Source organism: Hesperophylax consimilis, chromosome 18, assembly GCF_061612785.1.
Source record: "Hesperophylax consimilis isolate HC1 chromosome 18, BYU_Hcon_1.0, whole genome shotgun sequence".
In the NCBI taxonomy this organism is placed as follows: domain Eukaryota; kingdom Metazoa; phylum Arthropoda; class Insecta; order Trichoptera; family Limnephilidae; genus Hesperophylax; species Hesperophylax consimilis.
Window position 1 is genome coordinate 1,413,555 of NC_142853.1, and position 26,629 is coordinate 1,440,183.

At 35.6% G+C, this 26,629-nt stretch overlaps 2 protein-coding genes across 2 annotated transcripts in view; one reads left to right on the plus strand and one right to left on the minus strand.

Annotated features, from left to right (window-relative positions):
* The window catches only part of LOC149415217 (estradiol 17-beta-dehydrogenase 2), a 123,633-nt gene extending 119,309 nt beyond the window's left edge, over positions 1-4,324 (plus strand). Inside the window, exons 4-6 of the mRNA XM_089642370.1 lie at positions 500-670; positions 2,143-2,326; positions 4,101-4,324. Of these exons, the coding sequence (XP_089498496.1) occupies positions 500-670; positions 2,143-2,326; positions 4,101-4,311 (566 nt within the window). The 3' untranslated portion in view covers positions 4,312-4,324. The remainder of the gene's footprint in view (positions 1-499; positions 671-2,142; positions 2,327-4,100) is intronic.
* A 3,019-nt stretch (positions 4,325-7,343) lies between these two features.
* On the minus strand, positions 7,344-25,989 carry DNaseII (deoxyribonuclease II). Its single transcript, XM_089642369.1, has 7 exons — positions 25,549-25,989; positions 25,294-25,468; positions 16,395-16,668; positions 12,394-12,622; positions 9,783-9,965; positions 8,237-8,387; positions 7,344-7,472 (listed from the first exon to the last, which is right to left on the minus strand). Exons 1-7 carry the CDS (start codon positions 25,647-25,649, stop codon positions 7,353-7,355), a joined length of 1,233 nt encoding a protein of 410 aa, XP_089498495.1. The 5' UTR covers positions 25,650-25,989; the 3' UTR covers positions 7,344-7,352.
* Positions 25,990-26,629: the final 640 nt, after the last annotated feature.

Genomic DNA, 26,629 nt, shown 5'->3' on the forward strand with positions numbered 1-26,629 from the left:
AAGCGTATTTAAACAAAATTAATTAATTAACGCCATCTGTGAACACGTAGAATACAACGAGCGTTGCGTTTAACCTTAAAGGTATTCATAAAAAAAAAAACAAATAATGTTTATACTTACTATAAAATTATATTTTAGCAGAGCATAATTAAAACGAATTCATTAAATAAAAACTGTCCACAATAATTAATGTGATCGAGCATAAAATTATTAAGAATACACGGGTAAGTAAATACATGCCCTACATACATGAATATTATGTGAAAACATATGAAAACATACACGAAATTATTTTGTCAGATAGGATTTGTTTATTATCGTTAAAGATTTTGGCCCCAATGGCCTGTGTGCCCCCATTTTACATGGTTCGATAGGTTATGTTAGGTAAGATTAGGTTGTCTAGATTTGGTTGGGTTGTGTATAGTGGTGTAGGATTGTGTGATGGAAATTAGTGGCATTTACATTACTTTAATACTAATTAAATCTGTCCACTCTCCAGGACTATGGGCCATCGTAAACACGGCGGGAGTGGTACACGTGGGACGCCTCCAGCAGCAGGAGCCGGCGCAGTGGGAGGCTATGCTGCGCACCAACGTGCTGGGCGTGCTCAAGGCCGCGCGCACCTTCCTGCCGCTCCTCACCAACGCAAAGGGGAGGTTCATCAACATCGGTATGTGTGTTCTCTCCTCTCTTACTGATACTTATAGAAGTTGCGTCTTCTACTACGATATCACATGTTCGGTCAGTATACTACACATTATGGAGTCAGGAGTCATCGCCAAACACCCAATGATAATCCTGGTGAACTTCGTTAAAGAGATTGGGAAACTGTCAAAGACATGTAAGGTGAAATTTAAGAGAGAGAAAAAATTTCTAACTAGTTTGGAGCACCCACTTGCAGTCCGTTATTTAATAATAATGATTGGATTATTTATATAGCGCCGTTTTCGTGAGAAAATCACCTCAAGGGCGCTTAACAACTTAATTTATGCATTGATCACTTAGACTTAATTACTTTTGGTTTATAACTAAGTTTCATAGATAGAGAGAGACTTATAACTAAGACTAATGTCGAGTGATTTACAACTAACACTTTTAACTAATGACTTAAGTAAGCTATACATATTTTTATGACCAAGTGGGCATTTACACAATACCGCTATAATACGACTTACAACTACGGCTTAAACTAGAGATTTACGACTAACATACATATTTAATTTATATTTACAAATACCGATTGTTATGATTTCTGCCCGTGGTGTCAGTTATAAAATATTATTAAAAAAAAATGATTACGCGTAATAAACGGTTAACAACGGTGAAAAAAAAAGTAAGGTGGAAAAATCCCCTGGACTGAGCAATGAAATACTACTGATGAAAAAAAAATAAAAAAGGTCATCATTCTGGATACGACAAGTTGAAAAGGTGAGTCTTTAGTTTTGCTCTGAACTCAGATGAGCTGTCGATCTTTCGCAAATATGAAGGGAGTTTGTTCCAAGCTGTTGGGCCTGCTACTGCAAAAGCTCGGTCTCCAAAATTGGTATTGTGATTGCGCATAGGTACTGAAAGTCTACCTATGGCTGTTGAAGATGCTGATCGAAGCGTTGCTTGCCTAACATTAACATCGTTTGGAATGCAGAGTTCCGACAAGTAGGGTGGCGCCATATCATGTACGGCTTTAAAAACCATCCAGTGGCAGAAATCCAAAGATACTAGCTGCGTAGCGGACGTTTATCAATTCTGTTTAAATTTAGACTCACGATTCAATTCGACAATGTTCTGTTTATGTTATTTTGTTTCATTCTTTAGCTTCCTAACAAAACCAACTAATTAACTAACCATCACTCCGTTTCTCTATAGATGTAGGCAGAGAGGACGGACCGCCAAACAACTCGGTCTTAGCACACATTCCTTGCCTCGTTTACATTCATACATCATCTCATACATACTCTTCTGTTATTCAGACTCTTGACTCTTGACATGGCCTGACTCAAGTATCTGGTTCACTTGATCGTGCCATGTCTTCCTCGGGTGTCTCCGACTTCTTCTAGCATTCACATTTGCGTCATATATTCTTTACAGTCTACATTATCAACATTTATGTTTTACTCTGGCTCTTATCATCCGTGTTTTATCCAGGTTCTTCGAGTGAAGAGAGCGGCGAGCAGCAGGTATGCTACGCGGCCACGCGCTGGGCCGTGGAGGGGGCCAGCCAGGCTCTGCGACTAGAGTTGAAGCCCTACGGCATCAAGGTGGTCACTTTGCAGCCGGTTGGCATCTCCACGCACACACTATTCTCCGCGCCCAAGGAAATTGGCAGCAGGTCAGGAAAATATGTATTTTTATTGTTCATGTCAAAGTGGCTCAGCCTCCACTTAATGAGAACTGGATTTAGATAATATGACTACATCTTGAAATCTGTCACTTTGTTTTATAAAAGCTCTTTTTATTGCATATTATCATTTATCTGGCCAGCTCTTCTTTGACGCATGTTGTACATAATAATGTAATGTATAGCGCCTGGAGATGAACAATTTTAATCGTCAATTTGTTTACGCGATTAAAATTTGCAATTGAGGGAACATCAATCGACCTGTCAATATTTTTGCCCCGGTTGCTTTGTGGGCATCTGCAGAAACAGTACCTACTATGCTCGAATTCAGTCATAAACTTATAATTTTACAAAATTGTAATTATGTCTAACGACAATGTGATTACTACCTTGAAAGTTTTAATTTTACTCTGGACAGTCGCGATATAAATGCAATTATTATAAGTAAAGCAAAATCTCATTCCGCGATGAAACTGAATTTCTGAGGGCTTGGTTGATTGAGCAATGAACGAACGATTGTCAATCGCACAGTGAAACGATCATTCCACTGCATCAATGATGCTTGTCTACGTGCTCAATCAAAACGCCCATCATTCTCTCGTCAATGGGGAGTCGCAAATGTCAATAGCTTCAATTGACTCTGTAAAGTCTGACTCTGAGATTCTGTAGCAATTATTGTCAATAGCATCAATGACATAAATTGACTTAACCACTGATAATTGATATGGTATCTGGTATCTGGTATCTCACTAGCCAGTTTGTAAAACCTGCACTTGTCGAGACCAGATACTCGTTGTGTTTTCCCTGCATTGAACTAAAAACCTAAGAGTAATTTTAGAAGCTGTTTGTAATTTAAGATATTATTTTGTAAGCTGCATATCTTCTTCTTCTCACTCTTCTTGAAACAGGGGTGAGATAACAATAAGCAACTTTCTTTTGGCCTTCCAAACTCAATAATCTAGTGTAAAACTGTTCAAAATGACATTTATTTTCATATTTGGGTTCAGTAGAATCGTATCAATTTTTCCTTCCCCACCTTCCTCTTCCCTATCCCCTCACCACTACCTTCAGCCTCACAACATATCCAAATTGGGTATAGTCTCACTGGCTCAAAGCAGTTGGGAGGACTCTTGTGCGGTATTCACATAAAAAACCTCTCCATCTAATTACACTTTTAGGTGAACGATACAGAAAAAATTTTCTTCTGGAAAATATACTGTTTGTCTCTTGGGACAGTTTTACACTAGATAGACGTAATAAAAGTCAACAATATTGTACAACAGCCAAACTCTAGACTTGCAAATAGCCTTCATTACACAACACAGATATATATATTTTTTACATTAACCCCACACAGGAATAGGTGAAAGGTGGAGGGAATTTTTAAGGATAGAAAGTTCAGGGAAGGAAAAAGGTATGAGAGAAGGGTAGGAATCTATGGATCAGTGTGTCCAGGAGTGTCGTATAAATATATCCCTCCCGCTGTGGCGTAAGGCGATGAGTCGAGAGACCAGTTGGAGAGGTCAAAGGGTCTCCCCAAACCAGCCTCTCCCAGGCCACGCAGGTGGTGGGCAGACGCATCCCGAACACACGGGTATCCTGCTAAATCACCAAACATAGCGAACCACTCACTTGGGGTGACCTACGGGCAGAGGTGTTGGTTATCCAATAAATGGACGGCGGTACCACAACCCACCTCCCAAATTGTAAGATATGTACTTCTTCAAAATTTATTGCACGCATTGAAACAATAATTAATTTCCAGACCCGACACACCCTCATCCACCTCCTCCTCGGAATGTTCAGTGCCCATCTCCGACACCACGGAGTACACCGCCAGCGTGCTGCTACCTTCGGCCCTGAGGACCATCGACGAGGCGCTATCCATCCTCAACCCGCAAAACTCCTACGAGCTCAGCAACAAGCAGGACTCTTGGTTCCGGAGAATTCCCTCTCTCAGATCAATGAAGAGTTAGACACAGAGTTGGTCTGTGTCAGATCTGTTTTAATATTCCATTTTTTAATTGTATTAGATAGTGCTACATAACCTCATTTACTCGGCTGTCACATATATGATCCATCGGTGGCTACTCCTCTAAGCGCGTGTTGCATATACACATCATCCATAAAAGTTCACTAAAACACGTTTATATGTACATTGAATCAAAACGTGTCTCGTCGTAGGATAGATTGCATTGAATCGGTCAGCGTTGTAAAGGTTAATAGTATTTGATTGCTTGCATTAAGTTTGTATAACATATTTTGTAAGTTATTCAGCAAGTACTAAAAAAGAAGCAGATAAATTTTTGTCTGAAAATTCTAGGTCAATGCAATTAATTTCAGCTCACAATTCCACTACCGTAATGGGATATGGCGCTCTGAAAAATAATTTGACTGAGAAAAAATAAGAAAACACACCACATTATTTGTTGACTTCCGTGGCTATTGGAACAAATTCCATTGGACTTCCTAAAATATATTACACTTAGAAATGCCTTAGAACAACAATGGTAATGTCCATGAAAATATTGTGAAGGAATTTTTTGGTTAAATTGTGATGTTGATTGTCGTCTGAGATGGTTAATTTACCTGCTAATGTAGTTTTGATTTTTTTTCTGAACATATTTTCTTCCTTTTTTTATTGAGTATATAAATTTTTCTCCTTACCATAAGCCCAAAGCTTTTAAAGGAATGTTTTACCGAATAAAAAAAACAGATTTATTCAGAGAAAAAGATAAAATTCTAAGAAATTACCTAAATTAGATTTGATGAAATTGATGAAATTCATTATGTAATAATATTTTTTTAAAACATGAGGTTACAATACTAGAAGTGTGAAATATTAGAACAGATCTCGCTCTAATATACTCTTAATACGTTTAATTGTAAAAATACAATTTGTAAAATAATTCCACAAGAAAGTGGCGTAAAGTCTATTTTTTAAGAACTCTTGTATTTTGTATAACCCAAATAAATACCCTACAAAATTTAAGAATAATATATACTAATATGGGCCGGTTGTTTCACACAACTGCTAAGATAATAACAGAACTTGAATAGGACATTCACAGAACTCAGAAAATTTACTTTGAAATTTTATGAATTTTTAAAATCCTATGAAACAACTTGCCCTTAATATTTAATTTTTTGCTAAATTATTCTTAATATCTTCACTATAATTTTCTATCACCAGAAAGTTCAAAGGCAAATTCAAATTTTCGGTTGATATTTTCAATTATTTGATTTTTTAAAATTTTGGTTGGAAAAAACTGAAAAACGTTAACTGCTTCTCAGAAGGGACGCCTCTAGCTTCATCCACCAAAAATGATTGTAAATCTATATAAATTAAAATGTAAATATTTGTTTGTTCAAAATCTTAAATCTCCGAAAGTTCTTTACAGATTGCTTTGAAATTTTGACACAACGTTGCATTCGAATACGCATGTGTTTTTATATACAATATTATATAGATAGTGACCTGTTCCAGGTAAACACATGTTTTTTTTAAAAAGAGAACCATCTGTTGGACGTAAAAGCAACATGCGCTATTGTTATCCGCACAGACAGATTGAGCCACAGCAACACGTGGCGGGGTACAGCTAGTTGAAAATAAATTATTGAAGCACAAACCCTCAACCAAAACCTTTATTATTCTCTTGAGTTCTATCAGATTTTTTTAAAGTTGTATAATATTCTAAGTAATAAAAAACAAAAAAACAAACAAAAAAATGCAAAAACATAAAAATTTATTTAAAAAAAATTGGACAAAATCGTTGACAAGAGGAATTAATTTGTTCTAAAGTTGATTAATCTTAAAATCGAACAATAAAAATAACATGTTAGTTTTTATTTTGTTGTTTCGAATTTACTGAATATGGCCATAAAATTTTACTCCTTTAAAATATGAGGTGACAAGTCTGTTTACTAATTTTCTTCGTTAAAAGTTATATTTAAATCATTGTATATAAACACGCTTTGTAAATGTATACACGATTCTCACTAATTAATTATTATCTACAGTAAAAAATACGGCAAAGTTTTAAAATTAAAACTACACATGGATACAATATTAACTATATTTTTGTTTAAAAGATTGTTATATTCAATTTTGTTTACCAAACCACTTGATTATATAATATATATATTTATATACCCTTTTATAATTTATTCAGAGATGAAGTTTTAAAACATTTGTCAAGAAACAAAACTGTACCATAGAATATTTGTATTTTTTATAAACTTATCGAGAAATAAAATATGTTTTTAAATATTCAAATGTCATTATTGAAAAATCCTTACATTTTGGCTTACTTGTTTCACATAAATTCAAAAGTAACATTGTCATCAAGTGACCATTCAGCGCTATTTTGTTTTTTTTTACATTTAAAAGGTCCCTGTTAAACGCCGATTGTAGGTGCGTTTCAGCTTTCTATCAAATTGTAATAAGAGGACGAGCTTAACAACATGATGGGCCATTTGATAACAATGTTACATTTGAATTTATGCGAAACAACTGGGCCTTAATTGCAAAATATAATTCTTACATCATTATTTTGTGTATAAAAAATATGTTAGTTATTTATTTATTTAATAGGGGCTTTTACAAACATTTGATATACATAATAGTTTAGTGCAACAGTTGTCAAGTATTTTTGCACCTCGATTTAGAGTGGAAAATCACTCTATCATCCTGATGATGGGCGAGACCAACATTCAACCATTCTAGCTTGGTACATACATCCCAACATTTTTTCTTTCACTTCCTTCAGCCTTATAACACCCATACAGCATCGTCAAATATGACAGGCCCTGAGTGAAATGATTTCACCATGGCCTCCCGTGTGAAGTTTTTATCACATTTTGGGAATGCCAAAGTTCCATTGGTATTGGGCTGTTGTGACTTTTGCGCTGATCACATAAAATTTAACAGATATATAAAATGACACATTAACAAAATAATATACGTAAATACACGTAATTGCAAAAAAATTGGACTAGATTAGATTAGAGATCCGTTTCATCCGTTCTTTGGCGGCTTCTTGCAAGGCTCAATTTCATTGATGGCCGCAGAATAATGGGTCCACAGGTTGTAGTTCTGAGTGCATACTGTTCCACCGCCCCTCAATTCTTGGGTTTCCTAAAAGTTACATTAATTAATCAACAAGCTCAAGCCATATTATTACATTTAAACCTTTCCTTACGATGCTAAAAAATCCCTAGAGTTCCATTGCTGTGTACTCAGTACAAAGGGTAGTGTTTAGCATGAATAGTTTACATTTATTACTAATGTAAAATATTGCTAATAAAATAAGGACATATTATGTATTAGTGCTGAAAAAGTGGAAAAAAAATTGGCCACGCATAAAACGCAAGATACGTCCATTACAGTCGGCTATTACTTACAACCGTGCATCGTGGCACGGTGAGCAAAACCCTATTTTAATCGAATTTATATGTATAACAATTTATTAATTCCATTCAAATGGAAGACATAGGATAAGACATTTAAAATGCATTAGAAAATGTAGCTACAAAAAAAATCATATATGTGTGAACGGTGACCGGATAAATCATCAAAATGATAATCACATCTTTAAAAAGTTATATAAAGTTATGGAAAGTGATGAAACAAAAAAATTATTAACTGGGTTATGTTGGTTAGGTTAGGTTAGGTTTAATTTTTTTTTTTTTCATCTTTTCTAATGACTTTATATCACTTTTTAAAGGTGTGTTGAATTGTCATTGTGTTGAGTTATCATGGAACCGTGTCAACAAAGTTGTGAAATAAGGCCACTTCATAATGATAATATTGCAGTAGAAATAGGCAAAATGTTTAAATATTTAAGAAGTTTGCAAGCAAGTTCTAACTCAAGATAAATGCATATTCGAAAAGCAACTTACAGCTCTGTTTATGTCTCCAACACAGACCCAAATCTGTGTCCCTTTCTTCCTGTTACCGGGTGGTGCAGAGACAGCCCACTTGGAGTGGTCGGCGTGAGAGGAGAAGGCTATTCCCTTTTCAGCAAAGGCCACCTTCTCCACATTGTTCACCCTGTATAAAAGAATTTATTATCACTGATTAACGAGACTAATTTAAAAATTCGACTCCAACTGGATCTTGTAATGCGCCAAAATATTTTGCAAAAGTTTTGGTCGTACCTGCCTTAACTATTTAAATAACCATCACACCGTTTCTCCGTAGGAGTAGGCAGAGAGGACTGATTGCCAATCAACTCGGCTTTGCACACACTGCTTCATTCTTCGGTCTCATACATACCCTTCTATTATTCTGACTCTTGACATGGCCCGGCTCAAGTATTTGGTTTACCTGATTGTGCCATGTCTTCCTCTGACTTCTTCTATCATTCACATTCAAGTCATATATTCTCTATTTTTTGGAACAACTTAATGAGTAAAACCTCAAATTGCGTTATGAAAATGAATATATTATTGGTAATTCTTATTCGAAGTATGATAGAGTTAAGTATGACCCAAGGAAATAGGGACGTATTAGCGCAGTTGGTAGAGCAGCTCCCTGGTAAGGTGAAGGTCCTGGGTTCAAGTCTCAGATGCGCCCAAATTTTTTTCTGATTTTTTTGTTTCAGAATCGCTAATGTTGTCTTCAATAATTAAATCCTATATTTTCATTACACTCTTTTCTTTATTCGTTTGCTCTACATGCCCAAACCATCTGAGCGTCCCTTTCAATCTGACTTATTACACTTATCTTGCAATAGCACAACCTCGTCATTGCATCAACCTCACCTTGGTACATACTTTCATAGATTTTATTCCATAACCTTTAGGACAAGAGTTTTTTTTTATCACAAACCTAACCAAACTTTCACTCGATATTTAAAATAATGACGATAACTGTGCAGGTACAGCATTTCTATTGAAGATGTAATACTTTTTTACCTTGGACCTTGTAGTGTTGGTAAATATATGTAGTTTCAATACAATTATACATTCAATAAATTTAAGGTGTCTCCATAGGTGACAGTAGTAATACCACCCGACAGATACAACATGTTGGATGTTAGGGTCTAATACCCGAATGGTTATGAGAGTAGCCGGTGTGAGCCGATCTACAGGCGAGCATTTCAGTCAGCGTTTCCTCCTGCTCGAGAATAACTCAGAGCATCCAAGAGAACATATGCCAGTCCAGTTAGATATTCATTGTAAATATGTCACAATAATAAACATTCTCGTAATCTCAGACGAATTTAAATACTTATTGAAATCTCCCGATCATCAAGTGTATTGCTAATTAAGAAGAGAATTAACAGTACACTACAATCTAAGTTACTACAGTACACCACAGACCTCTTACGAGTAGGAAGGAATTTTAGATAAGTAGGTAATTTCACAACTTCCCCAAAGATCACATAGGCCCTGAGGGAATTTTTTTTTCCTGAGGGAGGAGCTAATGTAAAAAAAGTTTTACTTGTATTGATAAGAACAGTTGGACTCCAATACACCAGCTCCATTAATCCAGGATTCAACGTACAGGTCCGACTTCAGAGACTTGGCCACAAGTCCTTCATAAATATCATCCTTGAAGTTTCCACTTTTGGCAAAGGAAAGAAACTTCATTCCTTTCTTGGTTGTAATGTTAGCTACACTAGACCTGAAAAAAAACATAAACGTACATCAGGTATGGAACTGCAAATATGTATTACCGATTCATCTACGTATATACATATATATTATTATATTATACAAAATAATACCTATGTCAGGTACATTTGTAAACTCCAGCTTAGCCACTTGAACGATTTTTGGCATATTATGGCAAGTTTGCAAAACGTGTTGAGCGATCACTTGCCATAAAGTGCCTAATTTATTTACCTTTCGTAAATCATTTTAAATTTCATTTCCAATCTTCCCGCGATCTGCAGTTTGCATTAGTAGAAGGCTGAGATAATGCCTTCTACTAATAACAAATGTATTAAATATTCTAATTTAGTGCATAAATTTTGACAGTCCGCGAACTCAAATTCTATTCTATATTTTTCATACAAAACTTGCAAACAGCTGTTTATGATAAAAAATTGAGTCTTCTAATGTATATTATTTATATCTATGATTATCGAGTAGGCCATAGACAGCAAACAGAAATAGAAAAAATATTGACCCGAATAAGTACCACATACATATGTAGCGTCGAAAAGAATCCATTGAATAATTAATAATAAACCGCTCGACCTACTTAGTACCTACTTCTGAGCTACTCAGCCGGAATCGTAAACAAAACAAGCATCTACTTGTCTACCAGGCGACAATACGTCACAGGCCGTCTTTCACAATACGAGAACTCGCCAGAAGGTTCGAGTCTACCGCCTATGCATAATTGCCGCGCTGTCGAAGGTTCCTGAAACACACAGACTGTGCGAGTGCCTAGGATTTAATTGCCATTTAACTACCTGCTGTTGCCACCGGCCGAACAATATAAATAAGCCCGACGCAGCGAGCATATCATTAGTATTCAGTATTTACTATTGTCAACAGCTGCTACCTACGAGTACTACGACCTAGTTTCGCGAACATTCCATAGTATTTGTGCATAAATAAATGTGAAATATTGTGATTGTAAATCAGCTTTCAACTTATCAATAAACACTATACCTGAGTTGGAGAGATCTTTCATTTATACACCACGATAAGCACACATATATCAATTTTTTAACACGCAGAATTACGCGGTTATAAAGTTTAAGATTTTTCATTAATCCTAAAAGTAAGGGATAAACGGTAGAATATAGGTGGATTCATTGGCTACATAGCGCTGTAATCAGTTTATATGTCTCCATATTAAAATTTAAAGATATAATTTTTTTAATGAGGGTGGGAAATTTCCAAATACTCAGAAATCCCAGTCGCTGGACTCTTATTTCAATTAATAACACAATCGCTAGAGTGGATAATAAGAATACTAATGGAAAATGAAAATAAAGACATTGTGGAAATTAGTAGAAGATTCTATAATGTAGGAATGTTTTTAATTTCTGACTTCATCTTATTAACATATTATAATAATTGTGACAGAGATTGACGCAAGCAAAGGTATAGTCAAATCATTTTAAAGAAGGTGTGTTTGAATGTATTTGTGCACACGATAGTATTGAAAGTTTCAAAAACGTTTATCGAACGAGTCTGACACACCCGCCCGCAGTCCCATCTTACCCCGCCTAAGCCCAAAGACACTGGCTGCGTAGCGACGCTTATCGATTCCGTTTACATCTAGACTCACAATTCAATTTGACAATGTTCGTTTTATGATTTTTGTTTCATTCTTCAGCTTCCCAACAAAAACAAAATTATTATTAAATTTAATTTTTTTTATACATCCAGTACACCACTACACAAGCAAGAATCTTTTAAAAATGATATACCTGTACATTTCTGTGTCATAGAATGATATGTACTAAGAAAATGCGATAAACAGTGACGGAGATATGTATGTATTCATTTTTTAATTTCTACAACATTTTGATTCTAAAAGAATTACTCAAAAATTTATTCAAAACTTCGAATCTAAATCGATTGAAACTAATTTGAATGAATATAATATAGAAAGTAATTAATCGAATGATAATAAATTATAGTTTCATGCCTGAACGAAAAAGATACCCTATCAAAGATCTCAAATTTCTGGCAGTCCTTGGTATAGGTTTGTTGAAAAAAAAACCACTAGGCAATATTTGACCAATGTTTTTCAAATTACATGTTTTAGGCACAGTACTGTCATCTTCAGTAATTAATTCAAAACAGCATTAGATTACTTCAACAACAGATTCAAACATTTCCATTAACTCTGCATTGATACATTGCACAAAAATTAACCATTAAAAGAGTTTTTAAATAATTCCATTTATGTGTTCTTCATTATCCACAAAGTACAAATATTTTATTTTCAGAAACAGTGGGACCGAGGCATCCCAAAATTGGAGTATGTTGTGAGGGTGAAAGAAATGGTGAGGGGAAGGAGACGGAAAGAGGAAAGTGATCACTCCAAAGGATTAAAGAGCTAAATAAAAATTTTATTGTTTACTCACCAGGGTGCTTCGGACACTGTTTTATGATCAATGACATCCACAATCCTCGGAACATTAGCTTTCCAGTTGTTAGAAACTTGGGAGTAGAGGATCTTGGGCTCGTTGTAGCATAGCTGCTGGCCGACTTGGTCGAGGGTGGCCGCCTTCAGGGACATGCAGAGGAAGCTCTGGCCATATCTTCGTGCTGTCTCCGGGTAGTAATAATTTACAATATTCACAGAATTCTTCTCTGCAATTTAAAAAATTACTTATGCTGTAAGAAATTATTCAAATTTTTTGTATATTTCGTAACTTGCAGAGCGACTGTATCTATGTTCGTTTTGAATTGCGGTCCAGAATTTTACTACTTTGTTTGCATATTCTGTGAACAGTCGAAACCGTAGGTAGGTATATTGCTTTGCATATTACCTTATGGCGGGCAGCGTTCCAACTTTCACCACCGCGTAAGAATGGAATGGTTTGTTCGGTAGCATGTTAACGGGAACACGTTTGTGTCGTATTTTTTTTGATATTGTATTTCCAATTTAACATCTACTTTCAGCCAATGTTCCGCTCAGCATCGACCAACCACAGCAGTCTGCCAACATAAACAATACTGCCGTGGTAACTCACATAAAACAACAAAATGGACTTTTGGAAAAAATCATTATATTTTATCAGAAAATTGACTTTGAATTAAATTCTGTGCGGGGCATTTGAATTAGCCTTGCGTGGGCACGAAGATACAAAGGAAGTTGCAAATCCAGGAATATTTCATTGTGAAACTGAACATGACTATGAAACAGCACCTAGAGTCTGTTACTGTTTTCAAAGATACCGTAAAAATCATTTAAAATGATATATGTACTGGATGTTATTTTGACTGAAGCAAAAACTTGCTTTGCATTTCGAAACCGAAATGGGACTTTTTAGCTATTCAGGCGGATAATTAAATTTGTTTTTGTAGATGTGTCCAAGATTTTTAGCACACCACCCAAATTTTTTAAGGGCCAGCCGCCACTGCTTTGATCAATGTTTTTTTTTTTTTGACTCCACAAACATAATACAAATTTTTTTTTAATATAGTAAAACTTGGTTATAACGGGACCTACTAAATTTGCTTGTTATGGCCATTAATTTTTTTACCCAAAATAAGTCATATGTACCTACCTAACTGCCTCTACTATCAATATATTCGCAAAAGTACAGCATATTTTCAAAATACGGGTAGGTATTACCTATTAAAAAATAAATTAGAAAAATACACTTATATTAATCAAATTTATTATCTATGATTGTTTTAAAGATTTTGCTTTCACGCTTTTCAATTTCCTCTTCAAAACAATCAAGCAACTGTTGCGAAGGTTGAAGATGTGTTCGGAGTTAAAATTAAACTATGTAATATTTTATAATAGATTTATTCTGTTGCCAGGATAAAACAGCTGTGAATAGATTTTAACAATATTTTATATATCACACAAGTAATTAATCACAACAGACATATCAAGGATTATTGAAGTAATCGCGGCGCGAAAGGATTAAGTTGTTTTGATTAGCGCATTAAAAATATGTCAGTAGTAGACTGCCTGAGTACCTTCCCGCTGTCGCTTATATAAGGTGCGAATGCATCGAGAATCATCCAGTGGGTAGGTAGATGGGCAGTACCTACGGTGTTTGTTAGTAGGTTCCAATGTGATTCAAGTTGCACCTAAGAACGTTCCCGAACCTTCTAGTTACTATCGCTACAATATGTTGCCGCCCGTAACGCTGAAGATTCTAGCGGTCGTCCAATGGCTGTAGCAACGTGTAACAGTGCGGTAATGGTGATTTCAGGTACCGTCCTTGACCTCTAGGCAATGGCCGAAGTGTCCAGTAGGTTCTATGACAGCCTAGGTACCTTAGCGCTTGGAACTGTGTACTAAGTAGTACCAAAATATGAATCCGTCCCTAAGGGGATAGGAAATTCCCTCCAGCCACCGTTGTTGTGCGCCGGGCAGCGATCCGTTGCGCTATGCCGCCCCTTTGTTTGTTACTACTTACTTCGAGAATACTTCCCAATTATTCGTTTTTTTCAGACCCAATGACCCATTTATGTATTCAGAAATTGGGTTGACAAAATTATTTGCATGGTATATCAGTGAATCGACATCGTTATAACAGCCAAAAATTATATGAAGATAAGTCTGAACTAAAATATCGTTTTGTAATTGCTTACTATAGTCGTAAACACACTATTGCCGTGATCGTTATTACCAAGTTTGACTTATACACATTTATATAGTTTAAATAGGTGCAATAAATGTGACATAAAATTAACCACTCAAATGTTTTTATAAAAAAGTTATTTAATTTTATATGTACCAAATGTAAATAATTATAGTGTGACGCTTATTTCAATGAAAACTATAACAGTACCTACCATGTAATGTGATATAGAAAAAAAAAAAAAAATATTGATTTGTTTTGTAACTACGAATTAATCGAGGAAAATTAAACAACAATAATGAAGCATATTACAGTAATATTCCTAAGTAGAAGAACATTTGTTTTATTTTTGCACCTCAACACGGGTTATTATATATTTTCTAAGTGAGGTCAAAACGGTCAACCTTACAATAATTATGTTAATATTATTTCGAATTCCGTGGACTTAATTTTATAGTCACTTTATTAAATAAAGCAACACAAATAATATATGTAAATTAAGCAACAGACACAAAAGTAAAAAATCTACATAAATAAATATGTAAATGTTCATTTGATCAAAATCTAAAATCTCTTAAAGTTCTTCACAGATTGCTTTTAAATTTTGACACGACATTGCATCCAAATACGCATGTGTTTTATATGTATACATACATTATATAGATGTCATCTGTGACAGATTTTTTTGAAAACAGCGCCATCAGTTAGACGTAAAAGCAAAAGGCGCTATTGTTTTTCTATCTGCACAGACATACTGAGCCACAGAAACGTGTGGCGGGGTACAGCTAGTTATAATAATAAAGTAACATTTGTGTAGCCCAGTTTGGTGTTGTTTCACTTCAAGTTTGCTTTAAATGTCCGGAATAGGATATAATATGTATATTAGAATATGTACTTTCATGTAGCACAAATACAGGGTTTCCAATAAGAGGTGTTATTTTGATATTCAATCGTAAAAGATCAATGGTTTTGTTGTTTGTGTGGCACGTAGCGCCGTCTTGTTGAAAGTAAACGTTGTCCAGATCAATACCATCCAATTCCGGCCAAAAAAAATCATTAATCAACTCTTGATAGCGCAATCCATTCACCGTAACTGTTGCTCCAGCCTCATTTTCGAAAAAGTAAGGTCCAATGACTCCACCGGACCATAAACCGCACCAAACAGTCACACGTTGAGGATAGATAGGCTTTTCAACAATAACTCTTGGGTTTTCCGAGCCCCAGATGCGACAATTTTGTTGACGAAGCCACCGAGGTGGAAATGGGCCTCATCACTCAAGATGATTTGCATTTGATTCACTCAAGTGAATTTTAATAATTTCAATGCGTTGTTGAAGCGTGTATCGTTCCATTTTTATTAATGGCGTAGTTTCTACTTGTCAAATGTCAAAAAATGACAGCTTCAAAAGAAACATCTACCGAAATAGCGGGCTATTCAAAATAACACCTCTTATTGGAAAACCCTGTATAACACGACCAAGTGAATCAAATACTTAAGTTGGGTCAAGTCAAGAGACAGAAGAACAGAAGAGTGAGTATGAGAAGATGAAAAAAGTGTGTGCCTTATATTTTTAATGATAAACCAATGTTGATAAGACAAGGTTTTATGCATAGCACAAAGGTTAAAAAATTATTATAAGCAATCATTAGTCGCCTGAAATATCGCGGCGGCATTTATTTTTACTCGGAAAATATTTTCAATTTGTGTTGATATTTCAGACGACTAATTATTGCTTATAATAATTTGTTATCGAGTGTGAGCCTATTGTTATAAATACCCGGGATAGGTTAATTAAATAATAGTCCTTTTTATTTACCCGGAAGAGGGGGGAACTTAGGTACCGAGTGTACCAACCATATTCCACTAGCACCGTCTCCAATAACGACTCCCTTTGTGTGTCCATCTCCATCTTTTCTCAGCTTTTTCCTCCTCTTCTCCTCCGGTGTGGAGATCTGCCTCTGGACACTCCTTCTGACGGACTTGCTTTTCTGCAGTTTGGGTTTCTTGGGAGCCTTGGTGGTGGCTTCTTCATCAGCCTTAAGTACAAACGGCTGATCGTTGTATATCACGGCCAGGTGATCGGCATCTTTCTAGAAACATAACATACGGTATGTAGTAATCAAAAAGCAAATAGAAGGTTACCATATCGAAGTGTGGTGATTTTAAAAAGACATGATTAGTTAGGTTGGAACAGGACTGAGGACTGGAGGCAAATGCAGAGGGAGCGCAGCGAGGGAGCATTTGTGGAAGAGGAAATCCCACCCTGGGATGTAGACACATGATGATAAGTTAGGTTGGAACACTGAAAACGTAAACTGATATTTTCAAATCTCAAAATTCTTCATTTTTTAAATTAGCTTCATCTCTTTGGGGATGCTGTGTGGAGGGTCGTTTAGGGAAATAAAAAATTCAAGGATCTCCCTTAACAGGCCTCTCCCAAACCGGCCCACATCTGCCCCCAAGATCTCGACAAACCTCACCCCATGGACCCGGGCACGTCTGCTAAGTCACCAAACTTAGCGAAACACTTGAGGTGACCTATGGTAGAAGCGTTGGTTATCCAATAAATGGTTCCGGGGGCGGCGGTACCCATACCCGCTTCACAAATTGAACAGATAAACTATTTCATTGGTCTGTCTGGGCGCTAGGAGTTGAAAGGTATTTGAAATAAATTTTCTTTCTAATGGATATAGATCACACTTTAAGTGATTTCCTGTTCAGGGAGTTGGAAGCATCACAACCTGTTGACTGTGATGACGTCAGTGACGTTGACAAAAAATGACACGCTGAAAAATAGTAGGACAAGTCAGAAAATCAATAGGAAAAAGTTGTCTTTATTTCAAATATTAAATTATTATCATGTAACAATAATCGCAGTGACAGCAGTTCGTGTTTACACTTTGCTCTTGCAAAAAAACTAAAAAAAACCTCCGAATTCGTGTGCAAACAGTATTTATATGGAAAATTTAAGTGCCAAAAAAGTTTATTTGATAAAACAGTAATAAAATAATACTATTCTAGCGGATTCTAAACATTTTTATCGAAAGTTTTAAAACAACCTAAGATTGTGTGTTTGTTCTCACTGAAATGTCCATCCCACCGATGCCTGATGAATGCTGCCATCGGCGTAAAAAAAGAATGCTGGATAAGATGACGTCCCCATCACAAAAAAAGGCCTCGGGAATGATTTCTCCAGTGGTTGAAGATGAGGAATCTGACGGAGCATCGGACTATTCCGACGTGTCTGAAAATGATAGTGAAATCCCAGTGTCCTCAGTCCAGATACTGAACGACACTGAAGCAAGTCTAAGAGCACTCCAAGATGTCCTTGCTGAAAAGCAGTCAAGAGTCTCAAAGGATCAACAACTGCGGATAAGCGCATATGTATCCGCTGTATTCAGATCAGTTTCACAGCTGTTATTGGAACGAGAGGGTTTCAAAGCTGATCTGGCAACAGTCAATGCCAAATTAATAGTGGCAAAGGGAGAGATCGCGATTGAAAAAGCAGAAAACCAACACAGGTTAGAAAAAATATTGCAGTTGGAGTCAGATCTAGGACCAGTGATGCGTAGAGTAGCCGATGCCACGGAAGCAAGCCTATCGTTTGCCGATATTGTGAAAAATGGCCCACAGAAGATGATACCATCAATCAACCGCTCAGGACTTAACGTTGGGACCCCCAAACCTGCTGTATGCATCTTCCCAAAGCTGGATTCTACAAAAGATAGCGACGATACGAAACAGCTACTAAAAGATACATTACGACCATCAGAACTTGGAATCCGTGTGACGGGTATTAGGAGAATCAGAAACAAAGGCGTTGTAATCCATACTGCAACACAAGAAGATCAGGATAAAATACTGAAAACCCCATGTATAGCAAACTCGGACACTCTAAGCGCTCGATTACCAACAAAACGGCTTCCAAGGGTGATTTTCTTCAACGTTCCTCGTGACCTAACGGACGAGTGCTTCCTAAAAAATGCCTTAGCAGGAGCCCAGGACAAAGCAGGCCTAGATTTCGCAGTAAAAAGTTGCAAGCTAAGTCACCTTGCTGGCGCTCGAACTGGATCAACTTGCCACCGGGTCTTCGAGGTTCCTGCCCACATTCGTCACGTGCTGGTGGAGCAGGGGAAAGTCTTTGTGGACTGGAATGTGTGCCGTGTTCGTGACTTCATTGGACTTACAGTGTGCTCCAAGTGCCAAATGATCGGACATTCCTTCAAGTTTTGCAAGGACCAGCAAAGATGTGGACACTGCGCAGGCGAAGGTCACGCCCGGATAAACTGCCCAAAAGCCGCCGCCGAGCCTGTCTGCGCCACCTGTACAAGATTTGGGAAGCCCGCTGCACATCCGACTGGAGACAAGGACTCCTGCCCGGCCTACAAGGCTGCCCTTGCCAAGGACTTTGCAACTATTGATTATGGCGTCTAATTACATTGAAGAAGATGACGAGGTAGATTACGAAAATACTCATAATTTCTGTGATTGGCTAAAGTTTCATAGCAACTACAATATGGAAAATATTAATATTGTTCAGTTGAATGTTAGATCGATTTATAAATACTGGGATACTTTGAATGTCTACTTAAATACTTGTTGGAAGCATATTCATGTGTTAATGTTATGTGAAACGGCTATAACACCGAATCTTGTCTGTCTGTATAATATTCCTGGATTTAATTGTTACAACTATTGCCGAACTAAAAAATCTGGAGGAGGTATATTGCTATATGTTCGAAATGAATTCACATTTCAACAGAAAACAATAGAAACAAATCATTTTGAATGTGTGCTTGGCTCTATGACACTTCCAAACAAGAGTATTTTAAACATCATAGCAATATACCGCCCCCCCAACTCTAGCCAACCACAATTTCTTAATGAAATATCTGCCATTCTGCATACTATAAGCCCCAAAGAAAATGTTTTACTTATAGGAGATATTAATCTAGACTTGTTAAATTGTCAAAACCCTATTATTATGGCATATGAAAATATAATGTCGGATAATTATTTAATCAAATGTATTTGTGACGTAACTAGAGAAGCAGTTTTAGCAGGAAAAGTTACTCGTACTTGTTTAGACCACATATTTGTCCGATTAAACAGTGGATGTAAACAAAGCGATTCTCTTTCCTCATGTGTATGTAATAATATTACTATAGCGGATCACTTTTTAACTGCAGTTAATATTAAATATAGTGCAAGGAAAGAAGCCCCAGAACACGGGGAAAGAATTTCGTTTTTATCGCAAAACAAAATCGACAAAAACATTCATAATTTTAAGTGGCACTCCTTGCTTGAGGAACAAGATTGCAATATACTATATAGTAAAATTAAAAACAACTTTAAGAATTTGTATGAACAGAGTAAAATCGTTATGAATTATAAACCCAAAAAAAGACCTCTGTCAATAAAACCTTGGATAACTTCTAATATCTTAGAAAACATTAAAAAAAAAGATTCATTGTACAGAAGGTGGAAGAATTTTCCTAGCAATCAATTCTTTGAATTGGAATATAAAACTTTCAGAAATAAGGTGACAAAAGAAATTATTAAATGTAAGTCTACCTTTTTTAACAATAAATTCAAAAATTATTTTGGAAATACAAAAAAAACTTGGGATGAAATAAATAAATTATTAGGACGCAAGTCCAAAAGTAGTTGTGATGAAATAATCTCGAAATATATGTTAAATACGAATAATGAAGAAACCGTAGCAGATAAGTTTGTTGAATATTTTACAAATAGTGTTAGCTCTATGATACATAAATGTGATTATTTAGCATCGACCGTCAGGCCAAATGAAGTGCAACATAGTATGTACCTACCCAGAGCTACCTGCCAAGAAATCAATATTATTGTTAGCAAATTAAACAATTCAAAGTCACCAGGGATTGACAACATTCGAATGTTTGACATTAAGACACATATTAATATTTTAGGGCCTGTTATAACACACTTTATCAATTTAATTTTATCGCAAGCAGTAATACCAGATGAACTAAAAAGTAGCATCATTAGGCCAATTTACAAAGGGGGCAAACATACAGATATTCAAAATTATAGGCCAATAAGCATATTGCCAGCACTAGAAAAAATACTTGAAAAATACATTTCCATAAAACTTAATAAATATCTAGAATCTTTCTCTTTGTTGGATCCCAACCAATATGGATTTCAAAAGAAAAAAAGTACGGAAATGCTGCTTCAGGAATTTTCAAATCACATAAATTATGAATTAAATCTAAAAAAACAAGTTTTGGTTTTATTCATAGATAACTCTAAGGCATTTGATACCATTGATACAAATAAACTATTAGAAACACTGGAGGCAATAGGAATTAGAGGAAAGCTGCTAGTTTTATTAAAAAATTTACTAACTGATCGACAAATAAGAGTAAAAATTCTTAAAAAATTTAGCAAAAGAAAATATATCTCAACAGGTGTTGCACAGGGGTCAATTCTAGGGCCAACCCTTTATATTATTTATGTCTCAATTATGAGAAAATTGTTTTCATTTGTTAAACATTTTGTATATGCAGACGATACGGCGCTCGTAATATCGCACGAAGATCTGGTTACTGCAATGAACCTTATGCAACATGATTTTATTGCCCTACTGAAATGGTCGCATGATGCAGGCCTCTTTATAAACGCCAAAAAAACTAAAATTATGCACATCAGATCTCCACACGCCAGATGTAATGTAATTCCTTCATTATATACACACACATTTGACTGCATACATAAAAATGTTGCACAGCCCTGTTCATGTGAAACCATTGATTTTGTCAAAAGTTATGTATATTTGGGTGTTACTATTGACTGCTACATGAAATGGGATGTACAAATTGCTAATGTTTGTAAACGTCTACGAGCTATTGTGGGTAGGATTTATAAAATAAAATATTTCGTGCCTATAAGTACTTTAAAGTTAATCTACTTATCTCTGGCTGAATCCACTATACGTTATGGAATTACTTCTTGGGGACATTCTTGTAAAACTAATGTAAGCTATATACAAACATTACAAAACTCCATTATAAAATTGTTAATCCATAAATATGACAATCAACACAGAAGTAACATTAAATTAATATACAAGTCTCTGAATATTTTACCTGTCAGAGGATTATTGTTTTATAATATTGTAAGTCAACATGTTATATTGTCTGATTCATTGTATAGGGAAAGAGTTTGCCATAAACATAACACAAGATTCACTCAAAATGAAGGACTGGTAGTTCCGATATGTACTAATAAATATGGTGAAAGAACTTTAAACTATATAGTACCCAAAATGTTTAACTTATTACCAATGACAATTAAAAATAATAACATGTATACTGCTAATGTTAAATATAATCTAAGGAAATGGTTATTGGATAATAATGATCTATACTGATGCCCCTGAAATGGAATTCATATTCTTAGAAAATGGAAAAACAATTATTTTGTAATACCTGACTACCTACCTCTATTTATGAAACTATTGATGTACTTGTTGATAATACTAATTTGTTCATACATTTATTTTTACTTGCTTATTTTATAAGGCTTTTATGTTTTATGTTGATAATACTAATTTGTTCATACATTTATTTTTACTTGCTTATTATATAAGGCTTTTATGCTGCTATTTAAACTTTTCTGCAATGTAACCAATTTATGTAATTATGTACCGTTCAAATTGTATCTTATGAATGTATAAATGTTGTCTCTATGTCCCTGCTGACAAACTACATAAGTAGTTTAGCGGGTTTAAATGTGAATAAATAAAAAAAAAAAAAAAAAAAAAAAAAAAAATTAAAAAATTTCTTAATTTTTTATGTAATGCTACGTATACATTCGCGGCCGAACTGCTGAACTGAACTTCAACTTATGGGAAAGAAACGAAACAACCGCAAATGGCGTGAAACACCGCATGCAGTTGATTTATTCCTTTCCCCTAATTCGTGGTACGGTTCGCGTTTCGGTTCACAAATGTATACGTACCCTTAGAAGTTATTACGGCAATAACAATGATAAATAATGTTGTCCTACTAAGTAGGTACAGTGTTGATTCAATAATATTGACCTAGATAAAGTAGATGGAGATTGTCATACATCATAAACCTTGACCAAAGTGAGTATTTAGAACATGCCCATAACCAGATAATTTAAATTTCAACTTTGATCTCTGCAGTTTATAATAATAAAAATAATATTATTGGACAATTTTTATAGCGCCGCTTTTGTGAGTTATCACCTCAGGGGCGCTTTACAGTTGATGCAGGTATTACAAAAAAAATATATATATATTACCAAAATAAAGTGAAGTAAAGTAAAGTAAAATGAAGAACAGGAACAGGTGACATGAAGACAGAAGACAGAAGATGGAGACTCTGCAGCAAGAATCCTAGGTGGTGAAGAGGCTGGACCAGCTGCCGCAGCGAGAGAGACTACCGCGTCCACCAACAGTGCCAGCACGAGGTTCGTCATCCGTTCAGGTATGTGTCTGCTGCTAATAAAGCGCTGACATGTGTCTGCTGCTATTAAAGCGCTGACACAATATCCTCACATAGATAACAGACCTTGGCAGCACCGCTGTGACGTTCGACGAAGATAGAAAATGGAGACTCTGCAGCAAGAATCCTAGGTGGTGAAGAAACTGGACCTGCTGCTGCATCGAGAGAGACTACCGCGTCCACCAACAGTGCCAGGACGAGGTTTGTCATCTGTTCAGGTATGTGTCTGCTGCTAGTAAAGCGCTGACACAATATCCTCACATAGAAAACAGACCTTGGCAGCACCGCTTTGACGTTCGACGAAGATAGAAAAATGGAGACTCTGCAGGAAGAATCCTAGGTGGTGAAGAAACTGGACCAGCTGCTGCAGGGAGAGAGTCCTCCGCGTCCACCAACAGTGCTAGCAAGTGGTTCGTCATCCGTTCAGGTATGTGTCTGCTGCTAATAAAGAGTGCTGAAATAATATCCTCACATAGATAACAGACCTGGGCAGCACCGCTGTTACGTTCGGCGAGTTCATCATATCTAGTCTCTATTAATAATAATATTTGGACGATTTATACAGCGCCGCTCTTGTGCAAAATCACCTCATCTCTCCTAGTCTATTTTAGTCCCTTCTAGTCACTTCTTAGCTATTCATGCCACTTAGTGCATCTTCTCGACCCTTTTAGACTCTTTCCTGGCTCTAATACCTAAATAAAAACCAAAAAAAAAATAAAAAATTACAATTTCTTTTATTGTGTCGTGATCCAACGATTTCATACCTCTGTCTCAGACTTATAGGGCTCACTTATCGCAGGCTTTCATAAACAAAATCTTGAACCAAAGTCAAAGTGAAGTGTATGTGTCATCTGAAACGAAAACAAATAAAAACAAAAAATTTAAATAAAATATGGCTTATCTGTTTTCTATGTAGATATCCTTGGTTGAAGAGGTCCCGTAAATCCCGAACTAAAGACACCACTTGATATTTGAGGGGTCAGGTATAAAATCTCCAACTGCATTGAGCATCTTTGCTCTGGCTCCACTTCCCAAATTTTATCGGTTTAAAATGCTATAATAATTGCAAATTCCGGCTAAACAGTAACAGTTACGCACATTTCGTGAAAGAAGAAGGTAAGCACTATTTAAAACACTGTATGTATGCTGAACATTTTTCAGCAATCTCTTAGCAAGGGAAACCTTTTGAAAGGATTAAACAAACCGGAGCAGTTAAAACACGTCCGCTCACTAACAGTGTTGAAATTTTTAATATTCAAACATAATCTATGTCATACATTAATTAAATAAATATTGCAAAATAAATACTGTCAAAAATTATAAAAGTAATAAGAATATATATAAATATGTGAATACCGCACAAGAGAACCAACTGCTCCTGACTATCCGTAGGCAGTGGGACTATGGCATCCCCAATTGAGGTATGGAGTGAGGCTGATAGGGAGGGGAAAGGAAGAAGATGGGGAATACGAAGGTCGGGAAGTATCTGCCTTAAACCTTTGATTGGCAAAAATGCAGTGATTTACCGTATTACCTAGGCGGAGTTCATTTCAGAATCAACATAAATTATATGAAATAAAGTCAAACCTTTATTGAAGATTCGCAAATATTAAAGATTCAAATTTAGGCTGTCTTTTTTATTTTTACATTAGCTCCACACAGGAGACTTGTCATCTTAGGGGATGCTGTGTGGAGGGTCTCTCAGGAAAGTAAGGAGTGGAAGGTCTGGGAAGGAAAAAGGTATGAGGGGTGGGAAAGAATCTCGGGGTCAATGGGCCCAGGATTAACGGACGTATGACTCCATCCCTCCCACTGGGGTGCAAGGCGATGGGTCGGAAGGGTCCTGCTGGAGAGGTCAAATGGTCTACCAAATGGAGAGAACCACTTGGGGTGACCTATGGGAGAGGTGTTGGTTATCCAATAATAATAATTTTTTTTTTTTTAAACTATTATGTGGAATCACCCACCGAAGTTAGTGTTCTTTACCGCCGGACACCTTGTATATTGCATGATAGAAAATATTAAATTGGCTAACCTTATCTAACATTGAAATAATTCAACAAATTTAAAAACAAAATTAACAGATCGATACTAGAAAAAAATAAAATGCGGTCACCTTCCAGTACCAGTATTATCAATTTATATATGCAATTTATGTCTGCAGTGACCTTCTCATAAATTAGTAAGATCAAATTCACCCACCTCGTACAGAAGTGATAAAGTTAGTCCAGGTATTGAAGCAGAGTCGTTGATAGACTTGGCGGACAGGGTCCAGCCATTCTTGATGGTCTGCGGAGTGATGTATAGGTAACCAACCCCTTGGCTTATTAAAGGATTCTGGCTGAACTTATTCTTCGGCAATTTATATATATAAAACCTGAAAACAATTAAAAAGGAAAATATTTGTATCAAAGTTCAATTTGTGTTATGTATGTGAGAGAAAATCATTACACTAACCAGTCAACGTCATTATTGTTCTCATCCTTACAGCTTTGGGCATCACTCACAGAAATTACAGCACAAATTATCGCAAAAAGAACCACCACAGACGACTTCATCTTTTTAAATGAATGTCGCACAGCTATCGCAGATTATAACACAATAAGCGATTATTGTTTGTCAAACACAGAGTCAACGGCATTTGAAGAATGAAATTACTCATCTTCAGTTAACCGGTTATGACTTTTGGTGACCGCGAAAAAAAGTAGACCAAACCGCACATCCTGATTTTTTATATCCGACCTGTTTTATATCTGAATTTTTGGACATATTTACAAAGTTTATATGTGACTAACTTTAGAAACCTTTCATAATTATCCATGTTTGCCACTCACTGAAAAATGTTTGACATGTTTTTATTTACATTTACACACAAAATGTCACAAATAGACAATTTCAAATTTAGTAAACAAACTGAAGCCGAATGTACATGAGCTAGTTTATGGCACTATTTTTAGGCGATCTTGTAAATTTAAAAAAAGTATTTAATGTTTATAATTTGACTTTAAATTGTTTACATATTCATATGAAAAAATGTGTGAGTAGTTTTTATTTTCAAAATTTTTATTTATTGTACATTCCACGTCACGTTCATCAATATAAGTTAAATATTTGGGAAACAGTAAATTACTCTGAGAAACAAATTTAAATGTTTTTTATTAAATTGATATACTAATTAATATTATGCCTTATTAACATAAGAAGGGAAATAATTAACAGTGGTAGTGATAACCCATTTTTCATATTAGAGTGTTATCAAATACTTATAATAAGAATGTTTCTGTATACAGCAAATAAAATATTTATGATAATAACGAGTACTTTTGTTCTGTACATATAAATACAAAAAATGAGTAAGCCGGTTGCCTGTCTTGGATACTATGCAGAAAACAATAATTAACTTTCATTGAAGAAGAAGATTATACTGATAAAACCAAACGAATCATGGAACAGAACAAGACACAAAAAAAAAGATAACGGTCACAACTAGTGCTCTTAACCACTCGACCATTGGGACCATAAATAAACCACTCACATA